Source organism: Vulpes lagopus, chromosome X (genome assembly GCF_018345385.1).
Source record: "Vulpes lagopus strain Blue_001 chromosome X, ASM1834538v1, whole genome shotgun sequence".
Lineage (NCBI taxonomy): Eukaryota > Metazoa > Chordata > Mammalia > Carnivora > Canidae > Vulpes > Vulpes lagopus.
The window spans coordinates 54,352,050-54,376,790 of record NC_054848.1 but is presented as its reverse complement, the minus strand read 5'-3'; the positions used below and the strand labels follow the sequence as shown (position 1 = coordinate 54,376,790).

The 24,741-nt window shown below is 37.8% G+C and overlaps 1 protein-coding gene across 2 annotated transcripts in view; it reads right to left on the bottom strand.

Moving 5' to 3' along the window:
* KIF4A (kinesin family member 4A) overlaps positions 1-24,741 on the bottom strand; it is a 118,222-nt gene that overhangs the window by 18,811 nt on the left and 74,670 nt on the right. For both annotated transcript variants that reach the window (XM_041742117.1, XM_041742118.1), the window contains exons 19-22: positions 17,234-17,317; positions 16,633-16,746; positions 1,161-1,316; positions 938-1,038 (exon numbers count right to left, since the gene is read on the bottom strand). In XM_041742117.1, the coding sequence (XP_041598051.1) occupies positions 938-1,038; positions 1,161-1,316; positions 16,633-16,746; positions 17,234-17,317 (455 nt within the window). The remainder of the gene's footprint in view (positions 1-937; positions 1,039-1,160; positions 1,317-16,632; positions 16,747-17,233; positions 17,318-24,741) is intronic.

Sequence of the window (24,741 nt, the reverse complement as noted above, 5' to 3'; positions counted from 1 at the left end):
CTTGTGGGTGATACAATTCTATCATCCTAAGACCCTATATAATCTCTGTGGAAGTTCATTCCTTCTAGAGATTACAGATACTTAAAAGACAATAATAGTGATTAGAGCAGCATAATTTCTGGTCTTAGAGCCAGAAAAGGAGAAAGAGAGACTGTGCATTGAGCAATTCTAATATGCCAAGTACTATGTTATATACTTTACTTATTAATCTAATGCTCATGTTTGCTTTACTTATACATTATTACATCTACTTAGCCAATAATCTCTAAAGTTCTCTTTCTTCTGTACTGTTGCTCTTCTGGCATCAGTGCTTAACTTCTTCTAAAGTTTTGTTTTGTTTTTAGCCGGTTCTACATTTCAGAAATACCAAGATGGGGTGCAACATAAAGAGCATGGGTTTTGGAATTAGATAGGCCAGGTTTTGAATCCCAGCTCTGTATAACCTTGAGCACATTTCTTAAGATTTCTAAACTTCTGGGGTGCCTGGGTGGCTCAGTTAGTTGGCTGTCCAGCTCTTGATTTCAGCCACGGTCATGATCTTGGGGTTGTGGGTTCAAGCCCTGTGTTGGGCTCTGTGCTCAGCAGGGAGTCTACTTGGGATTCTCCCTCTCCCTCTGCCCTGCCCCCACCATGCTGTCTTTCTCAAAACAAAAAGTCTAAAAATATTTTTTTAATTTCCGAACTTGTTTAGATATTTAAAGTCAGAAGAATGATACTTACTTCATAAGGTATACCTCATAAGGAGGGACTGAATGAAAAAATATGTCTAACATGTCTAGTGAAGTATATGGTTCAAAACATTGCTACATTCTCTCATTTCTCAATCATCACAAAGCCTTTGAAAAACAAGCTTTTGAATCACTGGATTGATAGGTTCTATTTTTATTCCAGGCATAAATTTTTATAAATTACAATGTCTTAGAGACAGTCCTATTACCTGAGCTCCATTTCAGTTTCTAGGCTCTCAATCTGCTTTGTAATGGAATCCCCTGACTCAGAAACTTGACCACGTAGTTCGGCAAGTGAGAACGTGCGCCTCTGTAAAGAATAATGGGAATGAGGGTGAGGTGCTAAAAGGAAAGTAATCCTCCAAAGTTGTGAGGGTTTCTGGGGAGTGCAGAATCTGATTATTGATAACATATTTCCATTGGGGTACTTGCCCGGAGTTTAGGAGGTGGATTCTCCCCAGATTCCTTTTTCTCTTTGAGTTGAGCCACATCCTGAGCCAGGATCTTTCTATCTTCAAGAAGGTCATTCAGATGGCGTTTGGCTTCCTCAGTACTGACCATAACCTCAATTTCATTTGCAAGCCAATTCTAAAAGAGAAATCAGTGATGCTGGATTAGGGATGAGGACTCTCTGGCCCATGGGCTAGATTCAGCTCCAGACTTAATTTCACTCAGAACTGAGCCCACATAAGTAGAAGTGAGATTTTCATCCATGCCTACACTCACCCAAAATTGTAATAGCTCTCCAAGAGCTTTTAACAGAAATATCCCAAAAGGTCATAAGAAAGAGGCTTTCTGTAGAAAATCATTCTCTAGATATCCTAGTATTTCTATACACTGTCTTTGCCTTCTCCATTTTCTCCTTAACGTGTCCTTAACTAGTCATGATAAGGAATTCAAAGTATATTTTATATGTTATATTTAATAAATAGATACTCATTCTTTAAAAAAAATTTTGAGTATAGTTGACACATAATGTTACACTAGTTTCCTGTGTACAACATAGTGGTTCAATATCTCTATATGTTATGCTTTGTTCACAAGTATAGCTACCATCTGCCACCATACAACACTATTACATATCATTGATTATACTGATGCTATTCTTTTTATTCCCATGACTTCATTCTGTAACTGGAAGCCTGTACTTCCCACTCCTCTTCACCCATTTTGCCTATGCCTCCACCCCCCACTTTCCCTCTGACAACCATCAGTTTGTTCTCTGTATTTATAGGTCTGATTCTGGTTTTTGTTGGTTTATTCATTTGTTTTTGTTTTTTTTTTTTGACTCCACATCTGAGTGATATCATATGGTATTTGTCATTCTCAGTCTGACTTATTTCACTTAGCAATACCCTAGAGGTATTAGGTCTATCCATGTTGTCACAAATGGTAAGATCTCATCCTTTCTTTATGGCTGTGTAACATTCCATTGTGTGTATCACATCTTCTTTACCCATTTATCTATCAACAGACACTTAGGTTGCTTGCTTATCTTGGCTATTGTAAATAATGCTGCAATACGCATGGGGTGCAAATATCTTGAAATTAGTGTTTTTGTTTTCTTTGGATAAATACCCAGTAGTGGAATTACTGGATCATATGGTATTTCTATTTTTAATTTTTTGAGGAACCTCCACACCGTTTTCCACAGTGGCTACACCAATTTACATTTCCACCAACAATACATGAAGGTTCCTTTTTCTCCACATCCTGCATTCTCCTGGTGATTAGTGATGCTGAGTATCTTTTCATGTGTCTGTCGGCCATTTGTATGTCTTTGAGAAAATGTCATTTTAGAAAATGTCCTCTGCTCATTTTTTAATTTGATTGTTTTTCTGGTGTTGAGCTATACAAGTTCTTTATATATCTTGGATATTAACCCCTCATTGGCTATATCATTTGCAAATATCTTCTCCCATCCAGTAGGTTGCCTTGCATCACTGTGTGAAAGCTTTTTATTTTGATGTACTATCAACAGTTTATTTTTCCTTTTGTTTCTCTTGCCTTAAGAGACATAATTAGATACACATTATACACATTCTTAACTTTTAAAGTCAATGAATGAAATTTTTAAGCAAACAAAATTAACTAAACTTAGTTTCTAAAAAGTAACCATCTTTGAGAACATTTTCACTTTTGATGGAGGCATACCATGCTAAAAGTAATCAAAAGAAAGGTGGAGTAAGGGGATATATTAACATCAGATAATGTAAAATTCACATCAAAGGATATTTTTGAGAATAAAAAAGATAATTTCATAAAGGAGTCAATTATTCAAAAGAACTTAACCCTTAATGTTTTATATCACTAATTTAAGCACCAAAATCATACATGAGCCAACAAAGGAGATAATATGAAATCACAAAATACTCAGTTGATCCAAAAAGAAGCCAAAAAATAAACAAAATAAAGGGAATGATGAATAGATGGGACAAATAGAAAATAGCAAAATAAGAGAGTCAGGCCTATCCATATCAATAATCATATTAAAAGCAAATGGTCTAAACACCCCAATTAAAATGCAGTTTGTCAGACTATATTATAAAAGCTAGACTCAACAATATGCTGCTTACAAGAAATACACTTTATTTATTTTTTAAAATTTTATTTATGAGGCAGCCCGGGTGGCTCAGCGGTTTAGCGCTGCCTTCGGTCCAGGGCGTGATCCTGGAGACCAGGGATCGAGTCCCACATCAGGCTCCCTGCATGGGGCCTGCTTATCCCTCTGCCTGTGTCTCTGCCTCTCTCTCTCTCTCTCTGTGTCTCTCATGAATGAATAAATTAAAAATCTTAAAAAAAATAAAATCTTATTTATGTATTTTAAGTAATCTCTACACTCAGTGTGGGGCTCAAACTCATGACCCTGAGCCAGTCAAGCACCCTGGAAACACACTTTAAAAATAAAGGCACAAATAGGTTAAAACTCAAAGTGTTAAAAAAATATATACCATTCTAGGGGTACCTGGGTGGCTCAGTCAGTTAAGCATTTCCCTTTGGCTCAGGTCCTGGCTATGGTCCTGGAATGGAGCTCTGCATTGCTCCCTGCTCGGTGGGGAGTCTACTTCTCTCTTTCCCTCTGCCCCTCCCACCCTGCTGGTGTTCTCTCTCTCAAATAAACAAACAAACAAACAAATAAATAAATATATACATATATACACCATTCTAGCATTAGTAAAAAAAAAAAAAAAACTGGAAGGACTGTATTATAAAAAAAAAAAGTAGATTTCAGAACAAAGAATATCACCAGGAATAAAACAGATCATTTCATAATAATGAAAAGATCAATTAATCCTAAATATTTATGCCCCTAATAAGATTTCAAAATACATGAAACAAAATAGAATTACAAGAAAAAAAGACAAATCCATAATTCCAGCAGGAGATTTGAATACTCATCTCTCAATAAATGATAGAATAAGTAGGCAGAAAAATCAGCAAAGATACAGTAGAAATGAACAGCACAAATAGACAAGATTGACATTTATAGAACACTCTCTCCAACAATAGCAGAATACACATTCTTCTTAAGTACATACAGAATATTTGCCAAGATTGACCATATTCTAGGCCTTAATAAGCCTCACTAATTTGAAAAGATCCAAGTCACACAAAATATGTTCTTTAACCACAATGAAATTAAATTAGAAATCATAACACAAAGATATTTAGGAAAAAAACCCCAATATTTGGAAACTAAATAACCCACTTATAAATAACCCATGGGTCAAAGAAGAAATCAAAAGGGAAATTAGAATATATTTTGAATTGAATGAAAACAAAAATATAAGTATCAAAATTTGTGGGATGTTATTAAAGGAGCACTTAGGAGGAAATTTATAGTACTAAATGCTTATATCAGAAAAAGAAGGGGCACCTGGATGGCTCAGTTAAATGTTCAACTCTTGATTTCAATGCAGGTCATGATCTCAGGGTTGTGAGATTGAGCCCTGTGTCAGGCTTTGTGCTGGGCATGGAGCTTGCTAGGGATTTGCTCTCTCTTACTCCCACTGCCCCTCTTCCCCCCTCAAAAACAAAAACAAAAACAAAAACAACCAAACCCTCAAATCAATGACTTCAGCTTCTACCTTAAGAAACTAAATCCAAACCAGAAGTAAGGAAATAATAAAGATCAGATTGGAAACAAATGAGTTGGGGTTTTGGGGACATTTTAAAAATTTTAATAAAATAAACATAACATGAAATTTACCATTTTAACCATTAGTAAGAATGAGCTGGTTCTTTGATAAACCTCTAGCCAAACTGATCATGAAAAAGGAAAAAGGCATAAAATATCAATAACAGGAATGAGATAGATGATATTACCATAGCTTTTACAGATTTTAGAAGGATAATAAGGGAATATTATGGATAACTTTATGTCAATAAATTTGACAACTTAGATGAAGCATACAAGTTCACTGAAACACACAAACTACCAAGGCTTACTTAAGAAGAAATATATAATCTGAGCAACCCTATATCTATTTTTAAAAAGTGAATTTTAGTTAATTTGCACCTACTCCACAAAGCAAAAACTAACAAAAAACACTTCAGGTGACTTAACTTGTAAATTTTACCAAATTTTAAAGAAAGAAACAATATTAATTCTATACAAATTCTTCTAGACAACTGAAAAAGGACTACTTCCCAACTCATTCTAAGAGGCCAACATTTACTTTGATACCAAAACCAGATGAAGACATTATGAGAAAACAACAGACCAATATCCCTCATGAACAGAGATGCAAAAATTTTACACATAATTTTTATTTTAGAAAAATTCTAACTTTATATACTGTTGAATTCAACAATAAACACATAAAAAGGATATGTCACAACAAAGTGGCATTTATTCAAGGAATGCAAGGCTGGTTTCAAAATTGAACATCAAAACACTCAGAATAAAAACTTACAATAAACTAAGAATACATAAGAATTTCTTCAATCTGTGGGGCACCTGGGTGGCTCAGAGTTAAGCATCTGACTCTAAATTTTGGCTGGGGTCATGATCTTGGGGTCCTGGAACTGAGCTGTGTGACAGGCTCTGTGTCATCTCCTCCCCTAATACCCTGCTTACACACTCTCTCTCTCAAATAAATAAATAATATCTTTAAAAAAGGACCTCCTCAATCTGATAAAGGGTATCTATAAAAAAAAAAAAACAACTATAGGGCATCCTGGGTGGCTCAGTGGTTTAGCGCTGCCTTCAGCCCAGGGCCTGATCCTGGAGACCTGGGATCGAGTCCCACGTCGGGCTCCCTGCATGGAGCCTGCTTCTCCTTCTGCCTGTCTCTGCCTCTCTCTCTCTCTCTCTCTCTCTCTCTCTCTCTCTGTGTGTGTGTGTGTGTGTCTCTCATGAAGAAACAAATAAAATCTTAAAAAAAAAAACTATAGCTAACACCATATTTAATGGTGAAAGCCTGGGTCCTTTCCCCAAGATCAGGAAAAACAGAATGGTTTCTACTGTCACCATTCCTATTCAACATCATCCTGAAGGTCCAAGCTGATATAATAGGGCAAGTACGAGAAATAAAAGACACATAGATTAGAAAGGAAGAAATAAATCTGCATTTAGAGATGTCATGGTTGTGCAGAAAATCTCAAAGAACCTACAAAATAGTTATTAGACTAATAAAGTCAAAAGACAGAAGTTAATATACCAAAATCAATTGTATTTCTTTTTTTAAATTTTTATTTATTTATGATAGTCACAGAGAGAGAGAGAGAGAGAGAGAGAGAGGCAGAGACATAGGCAGAGGGAGAAGCAGGCTCCATGCACCGGGAGCCCGACGTGGGATTCGATCCTGGGTCTCCAGGATCGCGCCCTGGGCCAAAGGCAGGTGCCAAACCGCTACGCCACCCAGGGATCCCATCAATTGTATTTCTATATACCAGCAATGAACAACTGGATAAACAATTTGGTAGTTTCTTTTTTTTTTTTAAAGATTCTATTTATTTATTCATGAGAGAGAGAGAGAGAGAGAGAGAGAGAGGCAGAGACAGAGGGAGAGGCAGGCTCCATGCAGGCAGCCCAATGTGGGATTCCAGTCCCGGGACTGCGGGATCACATCCTGAGCGGAAGGCAGATACTCAACTGCTGAGCCACCCAGGCGTCCCAATTTGACAGTTTCTTATAAGGTTAAACACACATTTACCACATGACTTAGCAATTCCACTCCTAGGTATTTACCCAAGTGAAATGTTTACCTATGTTTACACAGAAACCTATATGTAAATGTTTTTATAGCAGCTTTAATTCATAATCACCAAAAAGTGGGAAAAACCCCCCAAATATCCTTTAATAGGTGAATAGATAAACTATGGGACATTCATATAATGGAATGCAACTCAGCAAAAAAAAAAAAAGGGACAGAAACTATTGATTCATGCAACAACATAAATGAGTCTCCAATGCGTTATGGTAAGTGAAAGAAGCCATGCTATATGCTTCTTTTTTTAATGTTTCTAATTATATGACACTGATGCAAAGGGAAAACAATTATAACAGAATACACATGAGTGTTTGCCAATGGCTAGGGTTGTGGGAGGAGTTGACTACAAACGGGTATAGAGAAATTTGGGAGGACAATAAAACTATTCTATATCTTGCTTGTGATGGTGGTTATACAACTATATATATTGTCAAAACTCTTAGAACTATACACTCAAAAAGGTAAATCTTACTGTATGTTAGACATACCTTAATAAAGTTGAAAGAAAATCAATGTCATTCACTATACTAACAGAGTAAAAACTAACCATAAAATCATCTCAATAGGATTCAGAAAAAGCCCAACATCTGTTCATGATAAAAACTTTCAGCAAACTAGGGACAGGAACTTCTTCAAACTGATAACGGACATAAACAAAAAACCTGTAGCAAATATCATACTTAATGGTAAAGGATTGAATGCTTTCTCCCTAAGATTGGGAACAAAGCAAGGATTTCTCTTTTTAATGACTCAAATATTTTATTGGAAGTTCTAGCAAGTGCAATAAGACAAGGTCAAGTTAAAAAAAAGAGGCATGTAGAACTACTTAGTAAATAAAATTGTCTCTATTTACAGACAACATGATTGTCTATGTAGCCTATATAAAAAAGCTGTAACAACCAAGGAATATATATGAACATGTGGAAATTGAAATACAAAAAAATACCCAATATCATAAAAATATGAAATACTTAGGAATATATATATATATATATTTTTAAAGATTTTATTTATTCATTCATGAGAGACACACAGAGAGAGAGAGAGAGAGAGAGAGAGAGAGAGAGAGAGAGAGGCAGAGACACAGGCAGAGGGAGAAACAGGCTCCATGCAGGGAGCCCCATGTGGGACTCGATCCCAGGACTCCAGGATCATGCCCTGGGTCAAAGGCAGGCACTAAACCGTTGAGCTACCCAGGGATCCCCACTTAGGAATATATTTGACAAACGATGTGCAACACCTGTATACTGAAAACTAAAACTGCTGAGAGAAATTAAAGATTTAAATAAATGGAGAGATATACTGTGTTCATGTAAAGACTCAGTATTGTAAGATATAAATTCTCCTCAGTTTATCTATAGATTCTATGCCATCCTAATCAAACTCCCAGGACACTTCTTTTAAAAAGATTTTATTTAGGGATGCCTGGATGGCTCAGCAGTAAAGCATCTGCCTTTAGCTCAGGGTGTGATCCTGGAGTCATGGGATTGAGTGTCGCATTGGGCTCCCTGCATGGAGCCTGCTTCTCCCTCTGCCTATGTCTCTGCCTCTCTCTCTCTGTGTCTCTCATGAATAAATAAAATCATTAAGAAAAAGATTTCATTTATTTTTTTGAGAGAGAGAGTGCACATGCGGGAGGGAGGGGCAGAGGGAGAAGGAAAAGCAGATTTCTCCTGAGCAGGGAGTCTGATGCAGGGCTTGATCCAAGGACCCCAAGATCATGACCTGAGCCGAAGGCAGAAGCTTAATTGACTGAGCCACCCAGATACCCCTCCAAGTAGACTCTTTATAGAAATTAACAAGATGATTCTAAAATTTATATGAAAAGGCATAGCACCTAGTTTTTCCAAAACAATTTTGAAAAAGAGTAACAACTTTGGGGGTTTATACTACCTGACTTCAGAACTTATAAAGCTAGTGTGATTAAACGTGGGTATTGGCATAAAGATCGACATGTAGATCAATGGAGTAGAATCTAGAAATTGACTTATGGACAATTGATTTTGACAAAGGTGTCAAGTCAAAATGAATCATAGACTTAAATGTAAGGCTTAAAACCACATAAATTCTAGAAGAAAACTTAGAGGTAAATCATAGTGACCTTGGGTTTGGCAAAGATTTCTTCAACAGGACTTAAAGCCCATTAAGCATAAAATAAAAAAAATGTCAATAAATTGGATAGCATCAAAATTAAAAAGTCTTGCTCTTCAAAAGACACTGTTAAGGGAAAAGGCAGGCCACAGCCCAGGAGAAAATATTTATAAAACATAAAAGTCCTTTGTAGGATATATCTAGAATATATAAAGAATTCTAACTGAAAAGTAAAAAAGACAGCTTAATTAAAATATGAGGAAGACTTGAACAGGTATTTCATGGCAAATAAGCATCTGAAAAGATGCTCAACATCATTAGTCATATGGGAAATGAAAACTAAAACCACAATGAGGTATCACTACCCATTCACTAGAATATCTAAGATTTAAAAGACTTATCATACTCAGTATTCATAAGAATGTACAGCAAGTATAACACTCATAAATTGCTAGTAGGATGGTACAACCAAACAATTTGGCAGTCGCTTAAAAGATAAAACTTACACCTACCATATGAGAGAGCCAGCAGTCCACTCCTAAGTTATCTACCCAAAAGAAATAAAAACATATATCCACACAAAGACTTGTAGACAGATGTTCAGTAAAATATCCTAACAGCTAAAAACTGGAAACAACACAAAATGTCCATCAACAGGTAAATGGATAAATTAGAATATAGCCATACAATAGGATGCCATTCAGCAATATAAAGACATATTGATACACACAATCACAGGGATGAATATTGAAATAATTATGCTGAATTAAAGTCAGAAAAATAAAACATTTGTATGATTAAATTTTTTTATACAAGTCTAGCAAATAAAAACTAATTTATAGTGACAGAGAGAAGATAACTGGCTGCCTGAAGATGGGGAAGTAGAGGGGTGGACTAGGGAGGGGAGAAAGGAAAGGAATACGAAGTGAGTTCTGGTCATGATGGACATTGACATTGTCTTGCTTGTGCTATATGGATCAATAGTTTCTGCCTTTTTTTTTTTGCTGAGTTGCATTCCATTATATGATTTCATGGGTGCATCTGTGTCAAACTTATTAAACTATACACTTTAAATATGTACAGTTTATTGTAGGTCAATTGTTAAAAAATTAACTGAACCTCACTTGATGCAGGGATGTGAAGGGTTCTCTACTCTGGTCTTTATCTTGTCCAAAGATATTCAAAGGTATCATTAGGAAATCAGGCGTTTTAGGTAGAACTTCAGATTTTGAAGTGTTTTATTCTAAACCAAAAGAAAGCTATTTTCCGGGGGAGTCGGGGGGTGGGGCAAGATGGTGGAGGCGTAGGGTCCCCAAGTCACCTGTCCCCACCAACTTACCTAGATAACTTTCAAATCATCCTGAACACCTACGAATTGGACCTGAGATTTAAAGAGAGAACAGCTGGAATGCTACAGTGAGAAGAGTGTGCTTCTAACAAGGTAGGAAGGTGGGAAAAAAAAAAAAACCAATCAAGTGGGGGACGGGCCCTGTGAGGAGCCAGTCTAAGGCGGGACTGTGAAAGCCTCCCGGGACAGGAAAGCCCAGTCCTTGAGAAGCAGGAACTTTAAAAATCCACATCAGATTCTTCCCCAACAGAAAGGTGCCCGAGGGAACTCGGGCAGAAGCACAGGAGGGGCAGTGGTGCCTCCAGTGTCCCCGAGTCACTAACAGAGGAAGCGCGCCCCAGAAGATAGAGCGCCACAGACTGTGAGTTGATCTCAGTAAAGGGCAGGAGCGCGTGCCGGCAGGGCTTCGGGAGAAGCTCAGGCAGTGGCTCTGGAGGAGGGGACTGCACCCTGCTGCCTTGGGGAGCCATGGCCCCCGGAGCGCGATTCCAGCAGCACAGGTCCCGGCTCCCAGGGTGCCCAGGAGACACAGCCCAAGATCCTGCACTCCCCCAGGAAGAGGTGGAGGCGGAGAGGGCACAGGACAGTTAGGACTCTCCTGCCACTGGGCGCCTATAAGTTGTAGAGATCAGCAGCCCCCCACCCCCATGTCCCCAGAGCATTCAGGCCAGTGTGGACTGGGAAACTATGGTAGTTACTACGGGAGCTGACCCCAGAGCTGGAGAGTTGGCCGCAACCAGTGTTGTTGTTCCTCCTGATGTCACCCTGTGCCTGGGACAGAGCAGGGCCTCCAGGGAATAGGGGCCTCACAGGATAAACAGCTCCCATTGAGCTGTGCACCTAGGGGGGGTGAATCAGCACAGCAGGCACCTTCCCCAGAAGACCAGCTGAAAGGACAGGGGAAGAGCAAGCTCTTGACTGAACAGCGCTGGAAAGCTCCAGGGGAAGTCCAGGGATTTATAGTATATAGAACCAGAGGATACCCCTCCCTTTTTTTTTCCTTCCTTTTTCCAGTACAACTCGTTTTTAGCCACTCTGCACCAAGCAAAATGACTAGAAAGAAGAACTCACCACAAAAGAAACAATCAGAAACAATACTCTCTCCTGCAAAGGTACAGAATTTGGATTACAATTTGATGTCAAAAAAACAATTCAGAAGCACAATTATAAAGCTACTGGTGGCTATGGAAAAAAGCATAAAGGAGTCAAGAGACTTCATGACTGCAGAATTTAGATCTAATCAGGGCAAAATTAAAAATCAATTAAATGAGATGCAATCCAAACTGGAGGTCCTAACGACGAGGATTAATGAAGTAGAAGAAAGAGTGAGTGACATAGAAGATAAGTTGATGGCAAGGAAGGAAGCTGAGGAAAAAAGAGAAAAGCAATTAAAAGACCACGATGAAAGGTTAAAGGAAATAAATTACAGCCTCAGAAGGAAAAATCTGAGAGGGCGCCGAGAGGGACAGAGGACCAGAGAGTGTATTTGAACAATTCATAGCTGAGAACTTCCCTAATTTGGGGCGAGAAACAGGCATTTAGATCCAGGAAATAGGGAAGTTCCCCCCATCAAATCAATAAAAACCATCCAACACCTCAACATTTAATAGTGAAACTTGCAAATTCCAAAGATAAAGAGAAAATCCTTAAGGCAGTAAGAGACAAGAGATCCCTAAATTTTCTTATTTTTTATTTTTTATTTATTCATGAGTGACAGAGAGAGGCAGAGACACCGGCCCAGGGAGAAGTAGGCCCCATGCAGGGAGCCTGATGTAGGACTCAAAAAGGTCTGGAGGATCACGCCCTGGGCTGAAGGCGATGCTAAACCGCTCAGCCACCCAGGCTGCTCGAGATCCCTAACTTATAAGGGGAGAAATATTAGATTAACAGCAGACCTCTCCACAGAGATCTGGCAGGCCAGAAAGGACAGGCAGGATATATTCAGGGTCCTAAATAGGAAGAATATACAGCCAAGAATACTTTATCCAGCAAGGCTCTCATTGAGAATGGAAGGAGAGATAGAGCTTCCAAGATAGGCAGACACTAAAAGAATATGTGACCACCAAACCAGCTCTGCCAGAAATATTAAGGGGGACTCTGGAAAAGAAAGAGGACGCCCAAAGAAATAATCCACAAAAACAGGGACTGAATAGGTATTATGATGACACTAAATTGATATCTTTAAATAGTAACTCTGAACATGAATGGCCTACATGATCCCATCGAAAGATGCAAGGTTTCAGACTGGATAAAAAAAGCAAGACCCACTATTTGCTGTCTACAAGAGACTCATTTTAGACCTAAGGACACCTACAGCCTAGAAATGAAAGGTTGGAGAACCATTTACCATTCAAATGGTCCTCCAAAGAAAGCAGAGGTAGCAATCCTCATATCAGATAAATTAAAGTTTATCCCAAAGACTGTAGTAAGAGATGAAGAGGGACAGTATATCATACTTAAAGGATCTACCCAACAAGAGGACCTAACAATCATGCCCCTAATGTGGGAGCTGCCAAGTATATCAATCAATTAATAACCAAAGTAAAGACATACTTAGATAATAATACACTTATACTGGGAGACTTCAACACAGTGCATTCTACAAATGACAGCACAATATCTCCAAAGAACCAAGAACTTTAAATGATACACTGGACCAGATGGATTTCACAGATATTTACAGAACTTTACATCCAAATGCAACTGAATACACATTTTTCTCAAGTGCACAAGGAATTTTCTCCAGAATAGACCACATACTGGGTCACAAATCAGGTCTCAACGGATACCAAAAGATTGGGATTGACCCCTGCATATTTTCAGACTATAATGCTTTGAAATTGAACTCAATCACAAGAAGAAATTTGGAAGGAACTCAAACATGTGGAGGTTAAAGAGCATCCTGCTAAAAGATGGAAGGGTCAACAAGGAAATTAGAGAAGAATTAAAAAGATTCATGGAAACTAATGAGAATGAAGATACAACCATTTAAAATCTTTGGGATACAGCAAAAGCAGTCCTAAGAGGGAAATACATCACAATACAAGCATCCCTCAAAACACTGGAAAAAACTCAAATACACAAGCTAACCTTGCACCTAAAGGAACTGGAGAAAGAACAGCAAATAAAGCCTACACCAAGCAGAAGAGAGTTAATAAAGATTCGAGCAGAACTCAATGAAATAGAGACCAGAAAAACTGTGGAACAGATCAACAAAACCAGGAGTTGATTCTTTGAAAGAATTAATAAGTTAGATAGACCATTAGCCAGCCTTATTAAAAACAAAAGAGAAAAGATTCGAATTAATAAAATCACGAATGATAAAGGAGAGATCACCACCAATACCAAGGAAATACAAACAATTTTAAAAACATTATGAGCAGCTATATACCAATAAATTAGGCAATCTAGAAGAAATGGATGCATTTCTGGAAAACCACAAACTACCAACACTGGTACAGGAAGAAATAGAAAACCTGAACAGGCCAATAACCAGGGAGGAAATTGAAGCAGACATCAAAAACCTCACAAGACACAAAAGTGCAGGGCCAGATGGCTTCCCAGGGGAATTCTATCAAATGTTTAAACAAGAAACCATACCTATTCTACTAAAGCTGTTCCGAAAGATAGAAAGGGATGGAATACTTCCAAACTTGCTCTATGAAGTCAGCATCACTTCACTTCCAAAACCAGACAAAGACCCCACCAAAAAGGAGAATTATAGACCAATATCCCTGATGAACACAGATGCAACAATTCTCAAAAAGATACTAACCAATAGGATCCAACAGTACATTAAGAAGATTATTCACCATTACCAAGTGGGATTTGTCCCCAGGATGCAAGGCTGGTTCAACATTCATAAAGCAATCAATGTGATAGATCATATCAACAAGAGAAAAAACAAGAACCATATGATCTTCTCAATAGATGGAGAGAAAGCATTTGACAAAATATAGCATCCATTCCTGATCATAACTCTTCAGAGTGTAGGGATAGAGGGAACATTCCTCAGCATCTTAAAAGCCATCTACAAAAAGCCCACAGGAAATATCATTCTCAATGGGGAAACACTGGGAGCCTTTCCACTAAAACCAGGAATAAGACAGGGATGTCCACTCTCACCACTGCTATTCAACATAGTACTAGAAGTCCTAGCCTCAGCAATCAGGCAACAAAAAGAAATAAAAGGCATTCAAATTGGCAAAGAAGTCAAACTCTCCCTCTTCACAGATGACATGATACTGTCCATAGAAAACCCAAAAGATTCCCACCCCAAGATTGCTAGAATTCATACAGCAATTCGGCAGTGTGACAGGATACAAAATCAATGCCCAGAAATCAGTGGCATTTCTAGACACTAACAATGACACTGAAGAGAGAGAAATTAAGGAGTCAAGCCCATTTACAATTGCACCCAAAAGCATAAGATACCTAGGAATAAGCCTAACCAAAGAGGTAAAGGATCTATACCCTAAAAACTACAGAAGACTTCTGAAAGAAATTGAGGAAGACACAAAGAGATGGAAAAATATTCCATGCTCATGGATTGGAAGAATTAATATTGTGAAAATATCAATGCTACCCAGGGCAATTTACACGTTTAATGCAATCCCTATCAAAATACCATGAACTTTCTTCAGAGAGTTGGAACAAATTATCTTAAGATTTGTGTGGAATCAGAAAAGACCCTGAATAGCCAGGGGAATATTGAAAAAGAAAACCAGAGCATCACAATGCCAATTTCAAGTTGTACTACAAAGCTGTGATCATCAAGACAGTGTGGTATTAGCACAAAAACAGACACATAGATCGATGGAACAGAGTAGAGAACCCAGAAACTGAACTCTGTGGTCAACTAATATTCAACAAAGCAGGAAAGACTATCCATTGGAAAAAGGACAGTCTCTTCAATAAATGGTGCTGGGAAAATTGGACATCCACGTGCAGAAGAATGAAACTAGATCATCCTCTTTCACCATACACAAAGATAAACTCAAAATGGATGAAAGATCTCAATGTGTGACAAGAATCCATCAAAATTCTAGAGGAGAACACAGGCAACACACTTTTTGAACTTGACCACAGCAACTTCTTGCAAGATACATCTATTAAGGCAAGGGAAACAAAAGCAAAAATGAATTATTGGGATTTAATCAAGATAAAAAGCTTCTGCACAGCAAAAGGAAAAGTCAACAAAACTAAAAGACAACCTAAAGAATGGGAAAAGATATTTGCAAATGACTCGTCAGATAAAGGGCTAGTATTCAAGATATATAAAAAACTTATGAAACTTAACAGCAAAGAAACAAACAATCCAATCATGAAATGGGGAAAAGACATGAACAGAAATCTCAGAGAGGAAGACATGGACATAGACAACAAGCACATGAGAAAATGCTCTGCATCACTAGCCATCAGGGAAATACAAATCAAAAGCTAAATGAGATACCACCTCACACCAGTGTGAACGGGGAAATTAATAAGACAGGAAACAACAAATGTTGGAGAGAATGCGGAGAAAGGGGAATCCTCTTGCACTGTTGGTGGGAATGTGAACTGGTGCAGCCACTCTGAAAAACTGTGTGGAGGTTCCTGAAAGAGTTAAAAATAGAACTGCCCTACGACCCAGCAATTGCACTGCTGGGGATTTACCCCAAAGATACAGATGCAGTGAAACAGCATGACACCTGCACCCCAATGTTTATAACAGCAACGTCCACAATAGCCAAAATATGGAAGTTGCCTCGGTGTCCATCGAAAGATGAATGGATAGAAGATGTGGTCTATGTATACAATGGAATATTACTCAGCCATTAGAAACAACAAATACCCACCATTTGCTTCAAGGTGGATAGATCGGGAGGGTATTATGTTGAGTGAAATAAGTCAATTGGAGAAGGACAAACATTATATGGTCTCATTCATTTGAGGAATTTAAAAAATAGTGAAAGGGAATAAAGGGGAAAAGAGAGAAAAATGAGTGGGAAATATCAGTGAGGGTGACAGAACATGACAGACACCTAACTCTGGGAAACGAGTAAGGGGTAGTGGAAAGGGAGGTGGGTGGGAGGATGGGGTAACTGGGTGATGGGCATTGAGGGCGACACTTGATGAGATGAGCACTGGGTGTTATGCTATATGTTGGCAAATCGAACTCCAATAAAAAATATTAAAAAAAGAAAGCTATTTTCCATTTTTTCCTATCCCTAATGTAGATAAGAGAAATGGGAGTGCAAGCTATCCATACCTTCACTCGAGCTGCCGTGCCTTCCATTCCACGGCTCTGAGTCTCCTTCCGCTTATCTGCAACCTCCTGTTGCTTTTGCAGAGCATCTTTGAGACGCTTGTTGGCAGCTGCTGCCTAAATAAAAATGGCTCACAGTAATGTGGAATTTAAGGGTGAAAAAATATTTTAATGTCCATTTTTCTTTCTTAGTAAAAAAAAAATGAAAAAATTCTATGGGTTTGAGTTCCTATAGGAATCAACTTTTAAGTCTCCATGTACATAATACTGGTGAACTACTACTGGTTTAGAGCCTAAGAGAGGTATACATTTCAAAGAATTACTGCAGACTGAAAGAATCTGGAAATGCACTTACTCTGTATTTTTTTGGAAAGAAGCAAGCTTAGTTGGAAAAAGACATCCTTATTTGAATTTTCATTTCTTCTTCAGATTTTTATCTGCTCACAGTTCATGACATATAAACAGGGATTAAGACTTAGGAATTGCTGGTCAAGATTGGTATCCCTGGTTTTTCAGGACACTGGTTTATTTAAGGCATACTGCTTTGTCAGTACCTAGTCTGAAGGTGATAATACACTTGACCTACCAGGTTGGATTTTCTTACCTCCTCAGTTTTACGTCTGAGTACATTAGACTGTTTCTGGAAGTTTCTTTCAAGTTTGAGCAGTTCATATTGCCTTTTACGGTCCTGAGAGAAAGAAGTCAGACTTTTAATTGCTATTCAGCTAGCGAACATAAAATCTTATAACAATAACTAAAGAGTCCTTCAATGTAAGTCATTGTGGAAAACAGTAATTTTTTATGGTCCCTCAAAAATTAAAATAGAACTACCGTATGATCTAGCAATCTCACTACTGGGTATATATTCAAAGGAAATGAAATATGAAATCAGTATGTTGAAGAGATATTGCATTTTCTTATTCATTGCAGCATTATTCATAACGACCAATACATGGAAAGAACCTAAGACAGATGCATGGATAAAGAAAATGTGGTGTATGTATACAATGGGATATTATTAGCCACAAACAAGAAGGGAATCCTGCAACAACATGGATGAACCATAAAGGTCATTATGGTAACTGAAATAAACCAAACTAAGAAAGACAAATACTGTGTGATCTCACTTATATGTGGAATCTAAAGAGTCAAACTCCTAGAACCACAGAGTAATGGTGGTTACCAGGAACTTGGGGTGGCGAAAACTGGGGAAAGTTAGTCAAATGGTATAAACTTTCAGTTATAAAATGACTAAGTTCTGAAGATCTATACATAATAGTGACTATACTAACATTAGTTAATACTGTACTATATACTTGAAATCTGCTAAGGAATAGATCTTAAGTGTTCTCAATTCACTGAAAAAAAAGCAGGTAACTATGTGAGGTGATGGATATATTGCCAACTGGAAACGTGCCATCTCCAAACTTCTTCTATTTCACGATTGTTATGACTATTCTGGATCACTTCCATTTCCATATAAATTTTAGGGTCAGCATAGGAATTTCAGCAAATAAGCCAGTTGGAATTTTGAATGAGATTGTACTGAATCTGTAGATCAATCTGAGGAGTATTCCATCTTAAGAATACTAAGTCTTGGGCAGCCCCAGTGGAGCAAATGGTTTAGCGCCGCCTGCAGCCGGGAGCGTGATCCTGGAGACCCGGGATTGGGTCCCGCGTCGGGCTCCCTGCATGGAGCCTCTCTCTCTTTGTGTGTCTCTATGAATAAACAAATAAAATCTTTAAAAAAATACGAAGTCTTTCTATTCATGAACATGGACTATCTTTCCATTTATTTAATTCAATGATATTTTATAGTATTTAGTTTATAAATTTTACACTTACTAAGCTTATTCCTAAGTATTTTATTCTTATTGATGCTATTATAAATGGAATTGCTTTCTTTACTTTCAAATTGGTTTCTAGTGTATAGAAATACAACTGACTTTTGTACATTGAACTTATATCCTGAAACCTAGCTGAACTCACGTATTAGTTTCCCCAGTTTTTTAGTAGATTCTCTAGCATTTTATACATACACGATCACATTACCTGTCAGCAGTGAGAGTTTTGCTCCTTCCTTTCCAATCTGGATGCCTTTTACATGTTTTTCTTGCCTAAGTGCCCTGGCTGGAACCTCCAGGACAATGTGGAATAAGAGTGACAAGAATGGATATTCTTGTCTTGTTCCTGATCTTAGGGGGAAAGTTTTTTCTTTCCTTATTATGATGTTAGCTGTGGGTTTTCATAAATGCCCTTTATCAGGTTGAGGAAATTCCTTTCTACTCCTAGTTTCCTGAGTGTTTTTATTATGAAAGGGTTATGGATTTTGTCAAATGTGTTTTCTGTCTGTTGAGATAATCGTGTGCTTCTTGTCCTTTATTCATTTGAAATGGTGTAATAGATTAAGTGATTTTCAGATGTTAAGGAAAGCTTATATTTTTTCAGATGAGCCCTACTTGGTCATGGTGTTTCATTCTTTTTATATGTTGCTGGATTCAATTTGTTAGTATTATGTTGAAGATTTTCACATCCATGTTCATAAGAGATATTGGTCTGTAGTTTTCTTGGAATGTCTTCGGTTTTGGTATCAAGGAAATACTGGCCTCATAGAATGAGCTGGGAAATGTTTCCCCCAGTTCTGTTTTTTGGAATAGTTTCTGAAAATTTGGTATTCTTTCTTCTTTAAATGTCTGATGGAGGGATCCCTGGGTGGCGCAGCGGTTTAGCCCAGGGCGTGATCCTGGAGACCTGGGATCAAATCCCACGTCAGGCTCCCGGTGCATGGAGCCTGCTTCTCCATCTGCCTATGTCTCTGCCTCTCTCTCTCTCTCTCTGACTATCATAAATAAAAAAAAAAATGTCTGATGGAACTCACCAGTGAAGCCATCTGGGCCAGGGCTTTTCTTTCTTGTTATTTATGTATTTAGTCATTTATTTATTTAACAGAGTGCACACCTGAGTGCAGGGGTGGGGGCAAAAGGAGAAGGAAAGGGAGAGAGAAACCTCAAGCAGACTCCCTGCTGAACGTGGAACCTGACTCAGGGCTTGATCCCAGGACCCTGAGATCATTATCCGAGACAAAATTGAGTCGGACCCTTAACTGATTAAGCCACCCAGGTGCCCTCTTCTGGGAACTTTTAAACCAGCAAATTAATCTCTTGTTATGGGTCTGTAAAGATTTTCTATTCTTTTTTTTAAGATTTTATTTATTTATTCATGAGAGACGCTGAGAGAGAGAGAGAGAAGCAGGCTCCATGCAGGGAGGCCGACTCAGGACCTGATCCCAGGACTTCAGGACCATGCCCTGGGCTGGAGGCAGGCGCTAAACTGCTGAGCCACCCAGAGATCCCCAAGATTTTCTATTCTTGAGTCAGCTTCAGTAGTTTTTATCTTTCCAAAAATTTTCCCATTTCATTTAAGCTATCTAATTTGTTGGCATGCAGTTGTTCATAAGTATTCCCTTTTAATGCTTTCATTCTGAAAACCAGTAGTGATGCCCCTCTTTATTCCTAATTTTAGTAATTTGAATCTCCTCTTTTTCTTGTTAAGCCTACCTAAAGATTTGTCAGCATTTGTTGATCATTTCCAAGGTCCGATTTTTGGTTTCACTGATTTCCTCTATTATTTTTTCTATTCTTTATTTCATTAATTTCCATTCTAACCAACATTTTTGCCCATCTGTTAGCTTTGGGTTTAGTTTGCTCATTTTTTCCCAGTGTCTTAAAGTGGAAGTCTAGGTTATTGATTTGAGATCTTTGCTCATTTTTAAATAGGCATTATCAGCTATAAATTTTTCTCTAAACACTGCTTTAGCTGCATCCCATAAATTTTGGCATGTCTTTATTTTTATTTATCAGAAAATTTCCATGTGATTTCTTATTTAACTCGTTATTTAATTAGGACTGTGTTGTTTAATTTCCTCTTATTAGTGACTTTCCAAATTCCTTTCTATTAATTGATTTCTTATTGCATTCCACTGTGGTTGGAAAACATACTTTATATTATTTCATTCCTTTTAAACTTATTTTTTCCCTTTTAAATGCACTGAGCAATGTTTATGGCCTAACGTACAGTCTATCCTGGAGAATGTTCTATGTGCACTTGAGAAGATTGTATACCCTGCTATAGTCTATAGATGTCTGTTAGGTCTAGTTAGTTTATTGTATTGTTAAGTCTTTGACATCCTTGATGATACTTTGCCTAGTTGTTCTATCCATTATCGAAAGTGAGGTATTTAAATGTCCAAATATTATTTTATTATTTAAATATTTTACTTATTTATTTATTCATGAGAGACACAGAGAGAGAGGCAGAGGGAGAAGCAGGCTCCACACAGGGAGCCCGACGTGGGACTCGATCCCAGGTCTCCAGGATCAGGCCCTGGGCTGAAGGCAGGCGTCAAACCGCTGAGCCACCCGGGCTGCCCATGTCCAAATATTATTATTGATTTATTTCTCCCTTCATTTCTGTCCATGTTTGCTTCATGTGTTTTGAGGCTTTGGTGTTAGGTGCATATATTTTTTGTAATTGTTATATCTTCCTGATGGGTTGACTCTTGTATCATTATAAAATGTTCCTTTCTATTTCTAGTAATATTTTGTGTTTTAAAGTGTATTTTGTCTGTATAGCCACATCAGCCTCTTTTTGGTGTTTGAATGGTAGATCTTTTTCCAGCTTTTTACTTTCAACTTATTTGTATCTTTGAATTCATTATATGTCTTCTGTAGACACCATGTCTTGTTATAGATCCTGTTTTTTTAAATCTAGTCTGACACTCTTTGCCTTTTGAGTAGATGGTTTAATTTACTCACATTATGTTATTATTGCATGTTTGGATTCATACTTTCATGTATACTTTTTAAATGTCATATCTTTTTTGTTCCTCCATTCTTCCTTTACTTCTTTCTTTTATATTAAGTGAATGAAGTATTTTTTAGGGCAGCATATTGATTCCTTTAATGATCATTTCACTCTATTTTTGAGTTATTTTCTTAATGATTGCTCTAATACTTATAATAAACATCTTAAAAGAATCTACTTCAGGGATCCCTGGGTGGCTTGGCAGTTTAGCGCCTGCCTTCGGCCCAGGGTGTGATCCTGGAGTCCCTGGATTGAGTCCCACATCAGGCTCCCTGTGTGGAGCTTGCTTCTCCCTCTGCCTATGTCTGTGCCTCTCTCTGTGTGTGTCTCTCATGAATAAAAAAAAAAGAATCTACTTCAGATTTATATTAACTTAATTCCAGTGAGACATAGAAATGTTATTTCTATACAGTTATTCTCTTCCCTTTCTGTGCTATTATATAAATTATATCTGTATGTAACCATGAAATTCACTATTATTATTATTATTATTACTTTATATAAGTTATCCTTTAAATAAGCTGAGATGAAAGAAGAACAAATATATATTTATAGAATTTGTTCTTATTTAGCATTTCTGGTTCTCATTTCTTCCTATAGATTCCGGTTACCATTTGATGCCATTTCTTTACTCAAATACAACTTTGCTCCCAGCTACCTCCTTTGTCAACTATGTTAAATTTCTATATGTTATAGACTCATCAATACAATTACATAAATATTATTTTATATAATTGCTTTTTAAATCAGTTAAGAGGGGGCACCTGGGTGGCTCAGTGGCTGAGCATCTGCCTTTGGCTCAGGATGTGATCCCAGGGTCCTGGGATTGAGTCCCACACTGGGCTCCCTGCAGGGAGCCTGCTTCTCCCTCTGCCTATGTCTCTGCCTCTGTCTTTCATGAATAAATAAAATCTTAAAAAAATATGTCAGTTAAGAGAAGGGAGAAGAAATACACAATTATAATACTGTCTTTTAGAATTACCTACATAATATCTTTACTGGTACTCTGTGTTTTCTTTGTGTGTGTGCGTGCGTGTGTGTGTGTAGATTCAAATTACTATCTGGTATCACTTGCTTTCAGAATAAAGTTCTTTTAGTATTTCTTATAAGGTAGGTCTGCTAAAAACAAAATCACTTAGCTTTTGTTTATCTGGGAATGTCTTTATTTTGTCTTCAATATTGAAAGAAAATTCTTGGTTGATATTATTTTACTTCAGCACTTTTAATATGTTTTCCCACTGTCTTCTGCCCTCCATTGTTTTTAATGGCATTCAGCTGTTATTTTTTCGGGGGTTGCTTGTATGTGATGAGTCATTTTATCTTGCTTTCAAGTTTTTTTTTGTCTTTTGCCTTTCATCATTTTGACATAATGTGTCTTGGTGTGGTTCCCTTTCCATTTATTTTGGAGTTCACTGAGCTTCTTAGATGTGTAGATATTTTGTACCAAGTTTAGAAATTTTTCAGCCATTATGTTTTTGAATATTTTTACTATTGTTTCACTTATTGTTCTTATGGAGCTACCAGTCTCTTAATTGCTCACTACCAAAATTTCCATTATTTTTGATAGCTCCTTTAGGTTTTAACTTCCCCAAACTCTGTCCCCAAATAAAGAGAGCACCTTAGGGAGGGCTGCATTCCTATGACTATTCCAATGCCAATGCTCCCCATCACCCCTGGGGAACCTCTGTATTACTGCTCAAGACTGGGGAGTGGGGATAGTATGCACTTCTCTGAGTGACTTCTCTGTTCTGTGAGTAGGGTGCTGGGCAGGGTCAGTATACTCTATTTTTCTTGACTTGCCTCTCCTGACATGGAATCTATATCCTATGATTGGGTTGGGGTAATAAGGCCCCAGTATTCCTGGTCTTCTGTAGCAGGAGCAGTTTCCATCCTACACATGGGGGCTAGGTAGAAGAAAGGATCCCCAGACCATCTTGGTTGCTCTTGCCTGAAATAGAACTTCAGCAACATGAAGCGGTGGAGGATGAAACAGAAGAAACCATAGCTACAGACTGGAAGTTGAGGAATGAGGGGAGTGAGCTGATTGTGGCTCAAGTGCCACAGACTCTTGCTTCTTACTGAGATCTAGATTTCTTGAATACAGTTTCTTTGCTATATGCCCTCAGGACATATAGAGACTTTCAAGGGCTGTTTTTATAAATTTCTTTTTACTAATTACATTTCTTTTGTGGAAAAGAGTGTTCACAAAGCTCCTCATGAAACCATTTGAAAAGTGCTTCTCCTTATTTCTTGACCCAATGTATCACATTCTGGCCAATTCTAAAAATTTCCCTGTATCAATGTCCTTTCTAAGAATACTGTTACTACTCTAATTCAAGCCCTTACTATCTTTCTGGATGATGTAACATGTTCTTAACTTCTGTTCTGGGGGGATCCTTGGGTAGCTCAGAGGTTTAGCGTCTGCCTTTGGCCCAGGGTGTGATCCTGGAGTCCAGGATTGAGTCCCACATCAGGCTCCCTGCATGGAGCCTGCTTCTCCCTCTGCCTGTGTCTCTGTCTCTGTCTCTCTCTCTCTCTGTGTGTGTGTGTGTGTGTCTCTCATTAATAAATAAATAAAATCTTTAAAAAAAATTCTGTTCTGGCCTCTAGTTTCTCAGTACTTCAGTTTGTTAAACACATTACTTTCAGATGTATCTTTCTAAAGCAGTACTTGGCTGATACCACTTTGTTTCTCAAAAACCTTAAAAATCTTTACATTGCTAACAAAATAAAGTTCAAATTTCTGAAATCTTTAATAATCCAGCTTCATTGTTTTTCTGATGGAATCTCCTACCATCCTTCATCTCACTAGGACCATTCATCTTTCCTTGAATAGCTTACAAAGTTGTCACCTGTGTCTTTGCTCCTGCTGTTCCATCTATCTAGAATGCCTTGCACTTGTCTCTATCAAAATCCTCCCTATCATTCAAGGCCTGTTCAGCTGTCATCTTTTCACTCTAATTGGAAATATGCTTTCTTTTCTTAATTACATAAAGCACAGATCTCTTTATTCCTTGAATTAAAGAAAACCGTGCTTATATCTCACCTTCCCCTCTAGATAAGACATTTTTCAAGGGTAGAGCTCATATACTATTCATCTTTCTCTTTTCCATGGTATCTAGTGTATAGTACCTTAAATATAGTGGACGTTTAAGAAATACTTGTTAAAATTCATGAATGTGTCACATTTTTGGAGATAACCAGCTCTTTGAAGAAAAGTTTCAATGTTAGTCAGCCCAGAGAAGGGTT